General features: G+C 41.4%; 1 protein-coding gene across 3 annotated transcripts in view; it reads left to right on the top strand.

Moving 5' to 3' along the window:
- Positions 1 to 16,453, top strand: part of CDC42SE2 (CDC42 small effector 2) — a 96,817-nt gene that overhangs the window by 5,919 nt on the left and 74,445 nt on the right. For all 3 annotated transcript variants that reach the window (XM_029618839.1, XM_029618829.1, XM_029618846.1), the window contains exon 2: positions 7,424 to 7,752. In XM_029618839.1, the coding sequence (XP_029474699.1) occupies positions 7,699 to 7,752 (54 nt within the window). In that variant the 5' untranslated portion in view covers positions 7,424 to 7,698. The remainder of the gene's footprint in view (positions 1 to 7,423; positions 7,753 to 16,453) is intronic.

The raw sequence follows: 16,453 nt of genomic DNA, 5'->3' as shown, positions 1-16,453 counted from the left end.
TTGTATTCAAATATATCTCATGCATATTAATTGAGGATATCCTGAAAGGAGCTGCCCGCCCCCTGCCATAGATGTGTCTACCTGTCATGCACGCCTCATTCCCTCATCTCCCCTAGCCACACCTGTGCTTTAAAACCTTCCTTGTACACATGTACTCATAAACAACAATCTTGCTCATGTATCACTAAACCTGTACTTTTAAAGTTTGACATTTTGTTCTAAAAAATCAAATTGCAATGTACACTTGTTCTTTCTGCCCCCTCCTAGAGGGGCAGGGAAATGGAGCATGATCCTTAGTGCAGGGCGTCAGGTCGCCATGGTGATTTTAGAAATTTCGCCATGAGGCTTGGGTGGGGGGCGGGGCGGTGTCCGTGCTGTTCTGCTGCACAGCCAATCAGAGCCTGCCTGGCTGGTGCAGCGGCAAGCGTTAAGAGCACAGGAGAGAAGAAGCGCATGCAGCAGGTGTTCTTGAGCCCTGCACAGAGGTGGTGCTGCCATCCCTGGTGTCGTGAGGAGCAGGAGAGAACCACCCAACCTGTCCTACCCCTGACCTGCCAAGTCTGAGAGACAGAGAGAGAGCTGCTGACACCGGTCCACAGTGGGGCTGTGGACAGGGAAGGAACAAAGGAGAGAAAGTGAGAGAGGGACTACTAGGAGTGAAGAAAGGTGTGAGAGGGCAGTATAGGCAAGGGGGAAAGGGAGGCCATTGGACAGGGAAGGGGAAACAGAATGGGGGAGCTGCTGGGCAAGGAGAGGGAACCAGGGGTTACTGAGAGGGTTTGCTGGAAAGGAGAGGAATTGGGGGGTGGGGGTGTCAATGAAGGGAGGTGGCTGGAGGAGGGAGAGATCAATGATGGCGTGTGAGGAAGGAACTGCATTTTTGGTGAAATCCCCTTGGGACCACCCCCCCCCCCCCCCTTGGCAACTTCTGCATAATGGACCCTGCATTCTACTGGGGTTTCAGGTTCCTAATATTTTGGGTTAGCTTGTAGTTAGAAAAGAAATATGTCAAGGCCTGCTTTAGCACCTGTTTCTGGGGTGTGGAAGGAAGCTGCTTTCCCACCTTCCCTGCTTTTGAAGATGAAAAGCAGCATAGCATGATTGGGCTCGAAGGGGGGGGGGGAAACTAGCTGGAGAAGCACCAAAGAAGAGAAAGCAGAGAGCAGGAGTAGCCAAAGAAGAAAGGGGCTGTGCCTACCAACAAGGGCATCTCTTCCATTCCAAGGTTAACACCAAGGCATGTATGAAAGAATGCATTGGTGGCCCACCTGGAATAGAGGACTGGTGGCCTGCATAGAGTCTGCTGCATGGTCTGTTCAGTCGAGGGGAAGAAAGTAAAATTAATCATAGGAGCATATGAAAATGGACACTAAACATACATACACAGGAAAAGAAATACAGAATGAGAGATGCAGGATAGCTTGTGGCCATATGAGAAATACCAGTCAGTGAACACCGAACAAGCATGTGAACTTTCCTTTGCATGCAGCAGGGAGCCACATCCGTAGCACAACAATGAAATGATGCCACAGCACACAGACACAAGGAGTGGGCCTGTGCAGCGTTGAGTGAAAATCGATAATTCTTTCCATTCTCCCACCTTCCCACTTATGTAGGTGGCATATGTGCCTCTTCTAAGGCTACGGTTTTGCACTGGAGTTATGAAAGACTGTAACTTGAGAGGTGGAGGAGCAATTTGTCTTTTGTGACGAATGAAAGGAAAACATTTCCTCTCTTAGGCAGAGGATATTTGTTTCATAATTTCATGCGTTTATTGAAAGGATGCACGTATGTGCCTGCTGACTTAGAAAAGGAGTGTGCTTGTGAACATGTATATCGTTTTTCTGGGTCATAGTTGGTTACGTCATACAGTTTTGTTTTTTTTTTGTCATTGGGCTGTTGCAACCTATCTCCTTTCTGACATTCGTGTTTCAGCTTGCCGGTAGAATGAATGGGTCTATTTAGGAAAGGAAGTGACTTGCTTTAGTCAGAAGCATATCCCTCTCTCTTTTGGTTCAAACCTTAACCCCTAGCGGCCATGCCCACCCATGTTAACCTTAAAAAAAAAAAAAAAAGCAAACAAAAAAACCCTGCTGGTTTAAGTACTGTACAGTTTTTATTAATCACAAAATTACGTCTATGATAGTTATTTCTGCTGCCAAATAGTAAAAATAATTAGTGTAGTACGTGGTTTATGATGACGAGATTCTCCTGCTGAAGCTGTCCATTCTGGGGGACCAGCTGTTGGCATTCCTTGGGGTGTCCAGGTGGATCTCAGCCCACCACTCTTGAGAAGAAGGGCGGTGTTGTATCATGGGATGGCTTTTCCTGGCGTGGAATGTCTCTACATTTGACATCTGTCCCAGAAATGTCAGTTTTGTAAAATGTCCAAGAACCTTGAAAAATTGGATGGGAATTCTGTGCTGGCATTTTTTTTTTTTTCATGCAAGCCAGTGGTTTCACAACCTGTCTTCCCTCCGCCAGTCAGGTTTTCAGGATATCCACAAAGACTCTATAGGCAAGAGTTGCTTCTGTTACTCACGGGTGTCCCATAATGGTCAGATGTTTGGTATTATAAGGGAATACGATGCTATAAATCCAAATCAAGAGTCCTGAAACAATATTTAAATATATTTAAGCATGTATACCTACTTAAACCAACTCATATTGTCTTATGGGAATTTCATTAATCACATTTTATCAATGTATACAAAGATACAAGTTGGAGCATACATAACAAAAATTTAACATACATTTCATATAACAAATACATAAAAATGCCCACCTAATACAAACCATCCATAATTCATGACCCATTTCATTGGCACTGAACATCTTGGGTATTTGAACATGCAACAGCACTCCATTTCATTATTCTAAATGAAGCCAGCTGGACTAAATAAAAAATATAAGCAAACTTTCATCGCTCTCACAGCAAATATATCTAAAACATCTGGAAATAAAAAGGAAATCTAAAGCGTCCAGTCAAAAACATACAACAAATCAATGTCAATTCTTGCCATTAATGCTTCCAAAAACTCCGGGACCTTAGTTTTCAAGTTTTTATTTTATTTTTCCTGGGAATTTATCAGTGTTTATTACAACAAAAACATGAGATCAGTGGAGAAAAAATAATTTTGTCATTTTTCTGGGTGTAATAAATACTATTAAGTCTCAGGGAAAATAAAAACAAAAGTTTTTATTTTTTTTTATAAAAACTGCACAACCCCCAAAGTAGTAACAGGTATAAATAGTTACCGCCACAAACAAATTCAGAATCATAAACCCTTTTGTGGTAAGCATGCTCCAACCTTTATCTTTGTATGTGTTAAAATCTCTGCTGTCTTATTGAAACTTCATTAATCACATTTATTTAAACAACTTTAGGTGCTTAAATGTATTTAAATAGTTTAGGAGGGCTCTCTTTGCCAATTGGTACTCTTTCCTTAATAAATCCTAGTGTGAGACACCTGTGTTTACCTGGGCTTTCCGTGTATTCCAGTAGGATGCATCCCATATCCTTAAGAAAGAGAGTCCAAGACATTGATATGCACGTGGGTAATAACTTTTCAAGATCTGTATCATGCATATCCATCCATTTCTGAACATACTTGATGGGCAAAACAATTACCTACATCTAAAGCCAAAGACCATTTGAAATGTAAAAGATTGTTGTATTTGTTTAGCAAATGTGAATTAAAGTGTGTGTTATGCTTGCAAATAGTGGCAACAGTGTGGTTGCCTGTAGATCCAATTTTGATCTAATGTGGGCAAGACTGCTGGGCTTCACAAGGGGTTAGACTGTCAGTATAGGATTGAATATGCAAGAGGTGGGATGTGTCCCATTAGTTATTGCAGCGACTCCTGGTGCTAACTTGGCAGCTCTTGGTTAGAGATTTTGCAGGGTTTTGTTTTTCACCCACTAGTTTGTCAGACCCTATGGGCCAGATTTTCAAAGGGGTACGCGCATAAGATACGCACGTACCCCCTGCGTGCGCGCTGAGCCTGTGTGCGTCCTGGGGCTTGTCTGGGGGCGTGCGGCGGCGCATCATTTGGGGGGCGGGGCTGCGGGCGTGGTTCCGGCCCGGGGGCGTTTCGGGGGCATGGCGAGGCCTCAAACGGCTCCCGGGCCTGGGAATCGCGCGCCAGCGGCCGACCCGGCGCACGCAAATTACACCCGCCGTATTTTTAAGGGCCTTCCTTGCTGTTGCTAGTAATAATAAAAATTTAACAAAGGGAGGTGTGCTGTTCGCAGCCCCAGAGCCATACTCTCTCCTGCTCATCTGCAGCCTGTCCTCAGCCTTGTCCTGAATTAAGAAGTGAGCCTGGTATTGCTTCTCAACTGTCACATGTCAGCTTGCTGTTTTTGTTTGAACAGCACTTTTTCTGCAGCACGTTTACACCTAATGCACACTTCACATTAACCCAAATCGCCAAAAGTCGTCATTTCCACAGTGAGACGAGTCTTAGAGGCACGTTCAACTCTTCATTTCAAACTCGCATTTTAAATATTTTCACCATCCAATTCTGTAATCTTCCAAATTTTTTTTTTTTTTTTAATAAGGGGGGGGGGAAAAAAACCCTGTATACTAAAGAATATAAAGATCCATGAGTTGAGTATAGCTAATGGCAAGATAATAACATTTTACCTGCTTTGGCTTCAGATTACTGAAGGAAGGCAGTATAGAACTGTAAAATGTATTCTTTAGTAAATAAAAAGGTCTGCAAGGTAATGGAGGCGAATGAATGAAAATGTGGCCCAGAGCACTTGCCCTACAGCCTGTGAGTTCTACCCACGCACGACAGTGAGAAAAGTGTGAGCACAGAAGCCCTAGAAACGATTCTGCTACTCTCAGGGACAACAGTGGCCTACTGTGCCTGATCACGTTGGGGCAGGAGAAGATACAGCAGGACAGAGCGAGCTGGGATTTCCCTATAGGCACACAGGACTGTCTTGTCTACTTTATTTCACACAGAGAGAGCATTGGAGCAGACTGGCTATGGTCGACATTTCAAGCCCTTGTGAAGGTTCACGCCACCTCCTAATACGCTTTACTTGGAAAATGAGGCAGTCTGAATTTGCTAGAAAATTTATATGTTCTTTGCATGGATGACCCTTTTTTTTTTTCCTTCTGAAAAGGAGGTGTGTGCAGGAGCTGGAGTATTGAGAGAGAGAGGGTCTGCAGAGAGTGTGTGGTGTTCCAGCTTGTGTTAAGTTAGCAATCATTTCTGCCCCTGCTGGTCTCTTGCTGACCAATCAGCAGGAGTGGTTATCCAGTGTCTGTGCTGATTGGTTGGCAAGACACTCCAGCCAGCTATGCGAAACCCTCTACCATTTCATATAGGGAGGCTTTATTTATTTATTTAACAGCAGATAGATTTCAACTATGTTCTCTTGCCCTAGCTTGATGATACCCTGTTAGAGAGTCCATCAAGCTAGGGCAAGAGAGCATAGTAGAAATCTCAACTTTGAGACTTTCCTCACTCCAAATGATGTCCCAATCTTCACACCAAGGCGTACTGTGCTGTTTATACGTCTCACTCTGCATGTAAAACTGGCCCCTAAACCACCACCAGTACCTCACCTCGAGCTATTTGCTGGCCAACCTATAGAGAGATAAATAGTTGAGTACTATGAAGGCCTTATAAATAGCCTCTCACTCTCTCTACGGTGTGTGCGAAAGGCTGGAAAATAATTCACAAATGTTCCCCAATTTTCCACTTCTATCCTGAGGAGAAAAAACAGTTTTCCAGGCCTCCACATCTCTAATACTGGTTGCTGTAGAAGCTGAATAAAAGATAAGTGTTTCAGTGTAAAATGGATTGGTTTAGATGGGAAAGGCCTTATTTTAAATACAAGTCTGCTTCATCCAATTGACTACAAATAACTATCAATTTCTGCTGCCCTGCTATTTAGGGCTGACTAGAAGACCGAGTACCTGATTTGTAAGTAGGTTTTGCCTTATGAGGTGGTAATCAGAAGGTTGGACTCCATGGACCTCTGGTCTGCTTTCAACCTAATAAACTTCAGAGCATTTGGTCCTGTTTAAAGGAAGCCTTAACCCAGGGCTTCCCAAACCTGTTCTAGGGATATCTACATTGAATATGCATGAGTTAAATCTGCATATGCTGGAGGCTCAGTATAGGTAGATTTCTATACATATTTATCTTGGAGATCCTGAAAATCTGATGGGCATGGATTGCCAGGACAGGGTTGGGAAGCTCTGCCTTAAGAAGGAGCACTCCTGCATGCTCCGATGCACCAGGCTATTAATGGATGTAGGAAGGAAACCCAGTGCCTTTGGAAATGGGACTCTCACTATCTTGTGTATCCAGGTTCTTTGTTTTATCTGCATTTATGTTCTGTCTCTGCACAGAGTCAGTTTGTTGCCTCTTGTCTGGGAAACTGTGTAAATAGAAGTCACTAAGGGAGCATTCCCGAACATTTCAAAGTCTTATAAGGTGGTAGCAAAAGAGGTGCATTCTGACTGTTTAGAGAGCAGTGTTTGCTGTGTTCTTTCTTTTATTATCGTTTAAAAGACCTGGGTATTACATCTAAATATGCTGAAGAGAGTCATGCCACACACAGTGAGCATTCAATTATAGTACTTTTGAGAAAAATAGGGTGACTGCAGGGATTGGGGGAAGGGAGGAATAGCTATGTGAAGAAATGAGAAGTGTGTTCTCTTGCCCTCTGCTTTTTCCTGACGGTTAGAAATAAGCAATGTTCAACTGTGCAGGTCCCCAACTTTTTCTTGCTTGAATTGCTGCCTGAGCTACAGTTGCAGGTATTTATTTATTTTTTTTAAAGAAGTAAACGACTATGGTGGCTTTTCATTCCCTTCCCCCTACCTTTTTTTTTTTTTTTTTTTAATGTTTGTTGTGATATTGGATATTTAATTCCCAGTACAACACGGGGGAGGCTGCACTTTGGGAAGCTGATTTGGCAGTAACCCGAGCAAGCATGGAACAATTGATTTCCTTATGTTGCTGCACAAGTCGGCATGCTTGGATATTAATCATTTGCAAGTGCTTTGGGCGTTACTGGGAATCTGATCCACCTTTCCAGCGTATTGTTGGAGGCGCTTGCTTCAGAGAAGCCCACAAGAAAATCATTCGCTCTGGTTTGGCTTGGGCTTCTGTTTTGGTTTCTTGTAGTAGAATGAGACAGACAAGAAAATGTGGAGCATCGTCTTTATTTTTATGACTTGGAGTTTTCAGCAAAGCATCTTCTCAGGACTGACACATTTGAGAGAGTCAACATGGTTTAATTGGGATGGTGCAGTATTTCTGTGTGCTTATAAGTCTGTTTAATGTTTGGTTTTTATCAAACATCTTACATTTTATTTATAGTGTAATCCTTGCTTTATTCATTACCTTATAATTAATTAGATTTTTTTTTCATTTTCTCCATTATTTACAGGTTGTCGGCCATCAGCGTGGAACCAGGAGAACATTCCTATGCGTCTTTGTGGTGGTTGGTGCTGAATCTTAAGAGACTGGACATATTTCCTTCGGCAGCCAATAGTAACCCAAGGTCTTTGGTGCTCAGCAACACCTCCCAGGAGACTGCTTTCTAGGACCATTTTTCTGATATTGGTGCTTAAGGAGCATCCTCTAAGGAGGCTCACAAAAGGAGATTTGGAGTCCTCCTTCATTCTCTCCTTTTCCACGTGTTCACCCTTGGGACTGTTCACAATGAGTGAATTCTGGTTGTGTTTCAACTGCTGCATTGCAGAGCAGCCTCAGCCTGTAAGTATGAGTCCTGGAGGCGTACATGCGGTCTTGATGCTAGGTCTTTGGAAAGGCCATTTATAATATTGCATGCTATTGAAGTAATGTGTATCTTTGGCTATTCACCTGCCCTAAAAGCAAACAGTAGAACCTGAAGGGGCTCATTTATCATTTACCGAATCGATACCTAATTATGCTCTGCAGTTTCATCTTTGCTTTGGTTGACGTTGCCTCTAAATCAAGATTTATGATTACAGGTGCATGCAAATTAGAGGAGCACAACTCATTGCAAGCTTCTGCTTTAGCTAGGCCATATGATAATTAGGGAAGACTTGTCTGAGGTGGTGGCAGGAAGACACATGGTATAACGGGAGAGGGGGCAGTCCTCCAGAGGATGGTAAGCTTCTTAGGATGAGCCCAACTGTGTTGCTTAATCGGTATGCCTTGAGAAATTTTGTTTTCCTGAAAAATCAACATTGCATTTTCTGTGGGAGGTTTCTGAGGAAGTATTTGTGTAATGTGTGTTTTGGGAACTTTTATGGTGTTTTTGTTGAAGGGTTGTGGATGGATCGTCTGCTTGAAATAGGGAGCTTTATGTGCAACATTAGGAAAAGCTTGCATGTGCATTGGTTAGGTCAGCACAAACTGGTAGGAGAAGAAGAGGTAAGGAAATAAATGCAGCACTTCCCCAGTGCTATTGCAACTGATTTTGTGTTGCTCCGTACCCAAACGAAGCCCCATGTTTTCACAAACTCTTCACGTGCTGCATGTAGTCTTGAGTGTCCATATTTGATGCTTCTCTAACCTTGGATCTGTAAATCTCCTCTCTTGTGAAAACGTGTTTTTATTATTTGCTGTACTAGAGTTATTCAGCCTTTTTTTACTCAGACTTTGTACAAATATTGTACACTATTGTGTTGCAGGCTGAGTACATATAATGTCCTGTACTTGGGTGTACCAGCAACAAGTACAGGATGTATACTGCTCGTCCAGGAACAATTTAGAGAGCACGTTTAACCCATTCTGACCACTCTTTCTAGTAGGTACTGGCTGCTCAGCTTTATTACATTTAATGGTTTTACTTTGGCATTTAAGGCTCAGCATGACTTGGGGGGGCCCCCACCTGTTTGGCCTAGTGGTTGATCTGATAAATTACACCTCACTCTTCGTGGTCACAAGAGGGTCATTTATCTGATGATTCAACCACCAAAAGCCTTTATCTCAGCTGTGGCTTGACATCGCCGTCTGTCTTATGCAGTTCCAGATTGGTAGAATAATTTACCACAAACTGTGTGCTTATTAGCTGACCTAATGACTTCAAGATGTGCTTTAAAACCTTTTGATTTACTGCAGTTTTTATGCCTGGTGCATCTACTTCTATTGCCTGTTGATTATTTGTTTTACTTGCAAGGACTGGATAAATATTGAAAGAAATGTTAATTGATAGGGAGGATCGCTGGGCACGTTTTTTTTTTTTTTTTTTAAGTACTTTCCCATTCCTTTTTAGTCATGTGCTTGGTTCTAAGCCCCAGGCCTCACTCTCAGGAGAGGGTTTACCTTCTCTCTTGAGTAAAGCAATAATTAAGTTTTTAATTGTGACTGTGATATAGCTCACCTTTTTGGTGAACATGTCTATTGTAACTCACTCTGGATGGAAAGGATGAGCATGTAATCAAGTGGAACTAAGTAAAAATAAACGTAATTGAGGGGGTTAGATGTCTTGAGCACCACAGCTGCAATGACTGTCAGGGGTTATGAAATCTGAGGCTTAGCTTCCCAGGAAAGGATTAAGGCCTTTGGCTATACAAAGACATAAGGAAAGCTGTCCAGTCCAAATCTGTCTTGAAACTTATGAACAGACACACACACACAGAAAAGGGCTAAGGAAGAGTAATCAGAGAGCCCATACTGTCTCCTTCATACATGTACCTGAATATAATCAGCTTTGAAGTGGCTGAAAGGCAAAATATAAATCAAATTATTCACCTCTTCAGTCACTGCCTGAGAATTTCAGTACATTTAAAACAGGAGTGACCAGGCCTGGATGGTTGTCTGCTCTTCCTGTTTCCCCTCTCCCCACAACTTTGTAGCTACTTCACACCCCAAAACCTCCCTCTATCCCCCTCAGGGGTCTATTTCTCTTTCTCTCTTTCCTTCTTTTATAAGTTAAAAAAAAATTAAAATTTTCAAAAAAAAGAAGCTGAATAAACCGCCTGGCAGAAAACAGCATCATGAGCAAGTAATTTTTAAAACGAAACACAACTGAAGAAACAAGTCAAATACAAAACCCTCCTCCCAAGCCCACACAAAGGAAGAGGGGAACCATTCATGAGAGAGACAACCATACAAAACATGCCATCAATATAAGAATAAGTGCTGACTTGTAGAGAACAGATAAATAAACCACAGATTAAACGCTGTATGAAACATGTTCTGGAGTTGAAGCAGGAACTACAGCAATTCTGCTGCTCAAAGAAGATATATAGACTGCCAGAAGTTTTAATTGTACACTTGGCAGGATATCTTAAGAAAGATTCCCCACCTAAAACCTAACACCGTTTCATGCTTTTGAAGGAAAGATTTTCTTCTAAATTACAAATGTGTGGGAAAACCCAGACCTTTTGACCTAGAAAAGAAGTATCTCTATTACAGAAAAATAGCCTCATTTATTAAATTTTTATCAGTCAAATACAGAAAACCAATAATGTAGAACAATCTTCTGGAGTTGTTTATGCCTAAAAAAGGTTAAATCCAAACTTTCTGAGGATACTGGAGATGTATCCAGTACCTGACCATTCTCCTTTTTAAAAGGTAAATACATTATTTTATTAAAGGTGGGCAATGACTCCTCAAATGCACAAGATCTTTTTTAAATATTTCTTCAAAAGTTCCTGGGGGGCCAATTAAGAAAGATCTTGGAATGTTAATAAGCCTTAAGTTAAGACTCCTACAACGGTTTTCAGAAATTTCCAACCTATGTATAAGAGAACTATCTTGTGAAGAAATAGCCTTAAATTCTTGACAAGCCAAATTTATAAGATTCCGGGTCTTTGAGCTCATGTCTCTCTTCAAAGTGAGAAACAGCCATAAGTAGTTCAACTATGTCTCCTGTCCTGTCAGGCTAATCCTATAGAAACCGACTCGTCGCAAACCATCAGGTTGCTAACAGTAATCATCCACTCTTAAAATCATGCTTTTTAATTCATAGAAACATTTCTCAAACCTTATCAATACCTTCTTCCTCCCCTCCTATCCCATTAACACAAATGTCCTAGGACAAAATCACTAAAAACATAATCATAGAAACTCTCTGATGTAAGTTGTGTTTTGACCAATAACATTGGGTTGAGGAAATTGTCAAGAATGTGCCCATCTAATCCAGGTCTCCACAGACATGTGTCTGGCAAAATATGAAAGTTTGGCAGTAGACTTTATTGTACTGCTTCAGAGAAGGACTGGCAGGAAGCGTCTTTTTTTTTTTTTTTTTTTCTTCATCTTGGGCACTACTGCTCCTGCTTTCTCTTGTGGACTTTTGGTTTGCAGCAGCAGGGTCTGTAACCAACAGGTTTTCGAGAGGAAGCAGTGCAGGAAGACCTGAGGGAAGTAGCTTCCTGCCTCTTCCTCCTGTGGCCTGCTCGTACTCTAGCTCTGCCTTGATACCAAGCTGCAGCACAAGAAGATGGGGAGAGTAAAAGAGAGGTATATGTATTGGGTGTGTCTCTATCATGTGTTCCAGAATTTTCTTTTCCCTTCTCCAACCAGCTAATCTTCCGTCCTACTTAATCTCCAACCCACTCCATTTTCTGCTTTCCTTTATATTGATTGTTTGTGGGGCTCAGCTTTATGCAGTTTAAACAGTTATCTCTGTCCTCAAATCCCACCTAATCACCTAATTTTGAGACTTTAAATGCTAAACTCTGGTTCTCCAACTGTTCTTATCTGTCTGCCTTGACTAGGCTAGACAAAGCTCTGCACAGCAAGGGTGGTCTCTTATATATAACTGTACAGATCTGTATACATGATAAAGTGCTACAGAAATGACATTGTAATAGTAGTGATGTAAACTACTAGGGAAGAAACCCTTGCAAATTTATTTATTTAACAGCTTTTCTATACCGACATTAAAATACACATCATATCAGTTTACATAATAACAAAAGGTAGCAAACACAAATAACAGGGAGAGGGGAGGGGGAGAACTAAGAACAGGGGGTCGGAGGGGGTGACCCCAAAGTTAGAATGAGAAGGCGAGAGGAACTGTAACAAGGTTAATTAAAGGTGTAAGAGTACATAATATACAAATGGAGCCGGAGGTCGGTGTGAGGTGGAGGCAATTATACAAAATATAAAAGGGGTTATGAATGTTACCGGGGGGGGTCAATGGAGATGATGAGGGGTCAAGAATGTTAATCCGGGAAGGCTTGATGAAAGAGCCATGTTTTTAGCTGTTTTCTGAATTTGAAGGGGCAGGGTTCCATACGAAGGTTGGGTGGTAGATCATTCCAGAGCTTAGGGCCAGCAAATTGTCCTCAATTCACCCTCAAATCTTTTCTCATTCATTTAGTGTGACTTCCTTGATAAACGTCCCCTTGTTTATCTCAAAGCCCCACCCTACAAAAAATAAACCACACTGTTGGGCACAAACAGATAAGTCACTCAGGTTTATTAACAGATAGAGATGTGCATTGTTTTTTGTTTTTTTGTTTTTAATCGTTTCAGATTTCGTTTTTCCCGCAGTTTGGAGTTGGTTTTTTTTCGTTGGGGGGGGAGGGGGGCATGATTTTCGGGTTAGTGCGCACTATTGGAAGTTAGCGCGCGCTAACCTAAAAAACAAATTTTTCTGACATTTTGGAAATTCCATTCGTTTTTGGTTCACCTGAATCATACCGAATTAGGCGATTTTGTTGAAATTTCCTAATTCGGGGGAAAATAAATGCACATCTCTAACAGCTTCCTAACAAAATATATTTCATGATAGTAGACAAAATAGTCACACATTATTATGACAATCTATCTCAGTAACCCCAGTTTTAGTCAAAAGCTATCATTGGACAATACAATCTTAGTGACCCCAGTCTCACTCAGCCTATCACCACACTATAATCTCAGTGACACCAGTCTAACCCAGACTGAACCATAAGGTAGTTTTTAGTAGAGTATTACCCTAAAACTCCTTATGATTGCTCTTTTAATGTGTGATCAGCTCTGTTTTAAAATAGGAAAACAACAAATAACATTTCCATGAAGGGTGGAATTATATCACCCACAAGCTAGAATTGGGAATTTCCTGTGGATGTCTATTTTGTCTCAAATCTCCTGTAGTTTTCTTATGTGGGTCTATCTCTCTCTTTCTCTCTGTTTCTGATGGTGGTGATGATGCTGCTACTCCAGATACTGTAGTAGTAGTGTTTTATGTTGCTGCTAATCTTGTCACTAGTGCTGTGAATCTATCTTACAGCTGGTTGTTATTGCACTGTTATTACTGCAGTTATGCACATCTGTGAATTGGATAGTAAGTTATTCAGGAAATGTCTTGGTTGCTTATACCTTTCCCAGATAAATCAGTGGCAATCTTGCTGTGACATCATAACAGACATTGCTCATGCAAGATACTGAAACTTTTCCAGTTCAGCAGAGTTTACTTACCATCCGATAGCTGATTCTTCTGATATTCAGGATTTGACACAGTTCACTTTTTAAAGTCACTCATTCAGAACTTTATAACACCAACTTTTTTTTTTTTTTTGCAGTCTTTGCACATATCACCACTGACCTATACTTCTGACACTTTCACAGCCTTTAACTACTTTACAGTTCAGCTTGTGATTACTATCTAACCCATCTGCCTTAAGAAAAGAAGTCTTTCCCTTTTGCACAGAGCAGAAAAGTACAGGAAACTAAGGATAATAGAAAATAAAAGGTGAAAGGGCAGCTTACAGAGGAAACCAGGATTTCTGCTAGAAGTCAGAGTTTAAAGAAAGGAATGAGAAAGACCAGATCAAATGAACTACCAAGAAAAGATTAACTATTAATGTCTAGAAAGAAAAGGTGTGTGTATATAATATGTATGTATATATATTAAAATTAGGCCAAAAAATTAAATTTATGGGCCTTTAATTTACTGTAATCTCAGGGTAATCAGGTTTGAGTGTAAAATCTTTTAGGAGAGAGAGAAGACTGATGGGAAGGAGGATAGAGGGCAGTTTGAGACAGGTCTGCATCACTGAAGGGGAGAGATGGAAGTAAGTTAATGGCACAGACACCCCCCACCCTTCACCAGGTACTATTTTTTTTTTTTTTAAAGAAAATTACTTCCACCTCCTGCCCTGCTTCTACCCTCACCCCTACTCCGTGGCCCTGAGTGATGTCTATTCCTTTGTTCCCTTTCTTTGTCTTCTCCTTTTCGTCCCCCTCCCCCCAGACCCTCCAAGGTCTCTTCCCATGCTGGCTGCCTTCTATCCCTCATTTTCAAGCTACTCGCTTTCTCCCTCACTCTGGGGCTGATGTAATAAGCTGTGGGTTTTTCCGTGCTAATCTTACATGTGTAACTAATATGTTTAGCATGGAAAAAGACACAGCTGGTTTAGCATGAGTTCGTGCAAATGGCATGCAAAGCAGGCAATTAACTATTCACAGACAATGCAGAGAGCTGTGCTGGCAGGGAGAAAGGTTAGTGTTGGTTTCTTTATGCTGGGTGTTTTTTTTTTTTTTTTTGTACCTGAGTCAGGGCAGGAGTTACGTTTAAACGTGTGTCTGAGATACATAGATATGCAGCAGAATTGGCATGGCTTGAGTGCATGTACTTCAGAGTAGGAAGCCATGCCAGCTGTATAGTTCTGACTGCATATTTACCTTTACCCCCACAAACTACATATGAACAAACAGGTGCTTTACTGCGTGGAAGGTGTACTCTATGCCCGGACCTCAAAAAATGAAGTGACCTTTGGGGTGGCATTTTATTTCTAAACAATATACCGTATGCACTTCATCTTTTGTCTTTGATCACTTGCCCGTATTCTAGGTTTGACATGAGCTCTGCAGCAGTTCTGTGAGTGCCTATAATTTAGTGCGTATTTTCCCTGTAGCTGTCTGTGTCGGGGCTTCCACAGGGATTGGCTTGTTTATTGGACATTCCACGCATATTTTTAATTTTTTTTTTGGTGCTTATCTCATTTGCCGGCCATCCCCTTCTTACTTCTCACGGAGGCACCTGCTTTTGCGGTGTGCACTAAAAAACAAAATATAAGCGCTGAGAAATAGCACAGATTTCACTTCGGGTCTTGTTACATCGGCCCTCTGTCAGGCCAGCAGGGAGTAGCTGAAGTAATGGAAATCCTGTGCAACGACTTCTGTAAATGCTGCTAGTTTGCCACGTTCCTCTCAGCAGCACTGGACTTGGGCTGTCCACAGTGGCACTCCTTCCCTCATTGGTATCCCAGAGCCTCGCTCTTGATGTCGGCGATTCACAGTGCTAGCCCCCCCCTCTTCTGTACCCAGGAACAAGCTTCTCTGCAGACAGGCACAAAGTGGGATCCAGCAGACAGGTGCAGGCAGCAACAGCTTTAGTGCAGAATCTGTTCCTTTTTGGGGGGGTTTTCTCCGCTGCACTTCAATAATGCCCTGTGATGATCTGGGTGTCAGTGGGAGCACGGGAGTACTTTGAATTAATATAAGGGAAAGTTCTATAAAGAAATAATTAGTAAGAAAGAGAAAAGGATTTCTTAATAAAGAGAATTATATAATATGATATTTTGAAGAAATATGTAGTATGTTAAGTGTATATTGATAAGTAACAAGGAAATACTTTGTGGATTTTATTTGGTGTACAATATATGTTGTGAGATGTATTGACATTGTTAGTATGAATGTGGGGTGTGAGTGCATTGTTATATGTAATATGGTGCAATATATGTATAAACTATCTTAATGTTTTTAAAGTTTGTTACAAAATAAAATCTAATGATGATATACAGGTATTTTGTTGATGATTGTCTAGGTGTCGGTGGACCACAGGTTGGAAACCATAGGAGTAAACCATGTACCTGTAGACTCAGATCACTAGCCCCTGAAATAAGTAACAGTAGCTGGTAGTCTTGGCATTTGGCTGAATGTTAAATTTAAGGTGCTTGCAAAAAAGACAAGAGGGAGGAATGTTGGCTTTCCCCAGAATTCTGCAGTTCACTGATGTAATTTTTTTTTAATGTACTTTTATATTTTTCCATTCATAAATTGCCCAACCTTGTAAAACTTAAGGTGATGTAGAAAAGAAAAACTGTTTATATTACAATCAGAATACAATTTAAAGAAAAACACACAAATTACAATTTAAAAATGCTGCATATTTCATTTTTACGTTTAACACAGAAGTAATATAATGAAGCTTGGAATAGTTCAGGTAAAAGCCTGATTTAGACAGTCATGTCCTGTAGGCAGGAAGAATCCTGGATCTGAAACTGCACATGTCAAAGATTTGTGGGCCTTAGCTGCTTGGTGCGCAGCAAGATGGCAACAGAAGTTGTCAGTATTAATGAAACTGAGCTGCAGGAGAGGTTTGTGGCCTGCGTTTCGAGATGCAGCTGCTGACAGGAGTCTGCTCTTTCCTCTCTGAGGCTGCAGTCTGCAGAATATCTCAGCTGGCATCTTTTTTTCCCCTGGGCCTTGTGCTCTCTGACAGCTGTAATGCAAACATGCTGGGCAGTTAGTGGTACAATTATTCGCC

This window comes from Rhinatrema bivittatum, chromosome 1 (genome assembly GCF_901001135.1).
Source record: "Rhinatrema bivittatum chromosome 1, aRhiBiv1.1, whole genome shotgun sequence".
NCBI lineage: Eukaryota > Metazoa > Chordata > Amphibia > Gymnophiona > Rhinatrematidae > Rhinatrema > Rhinatrema bivittatum.
Note: the sequence above shows the minus strand (reverse complement) of the source record. Positions and strands in the feature narration are given on the sequence as shown.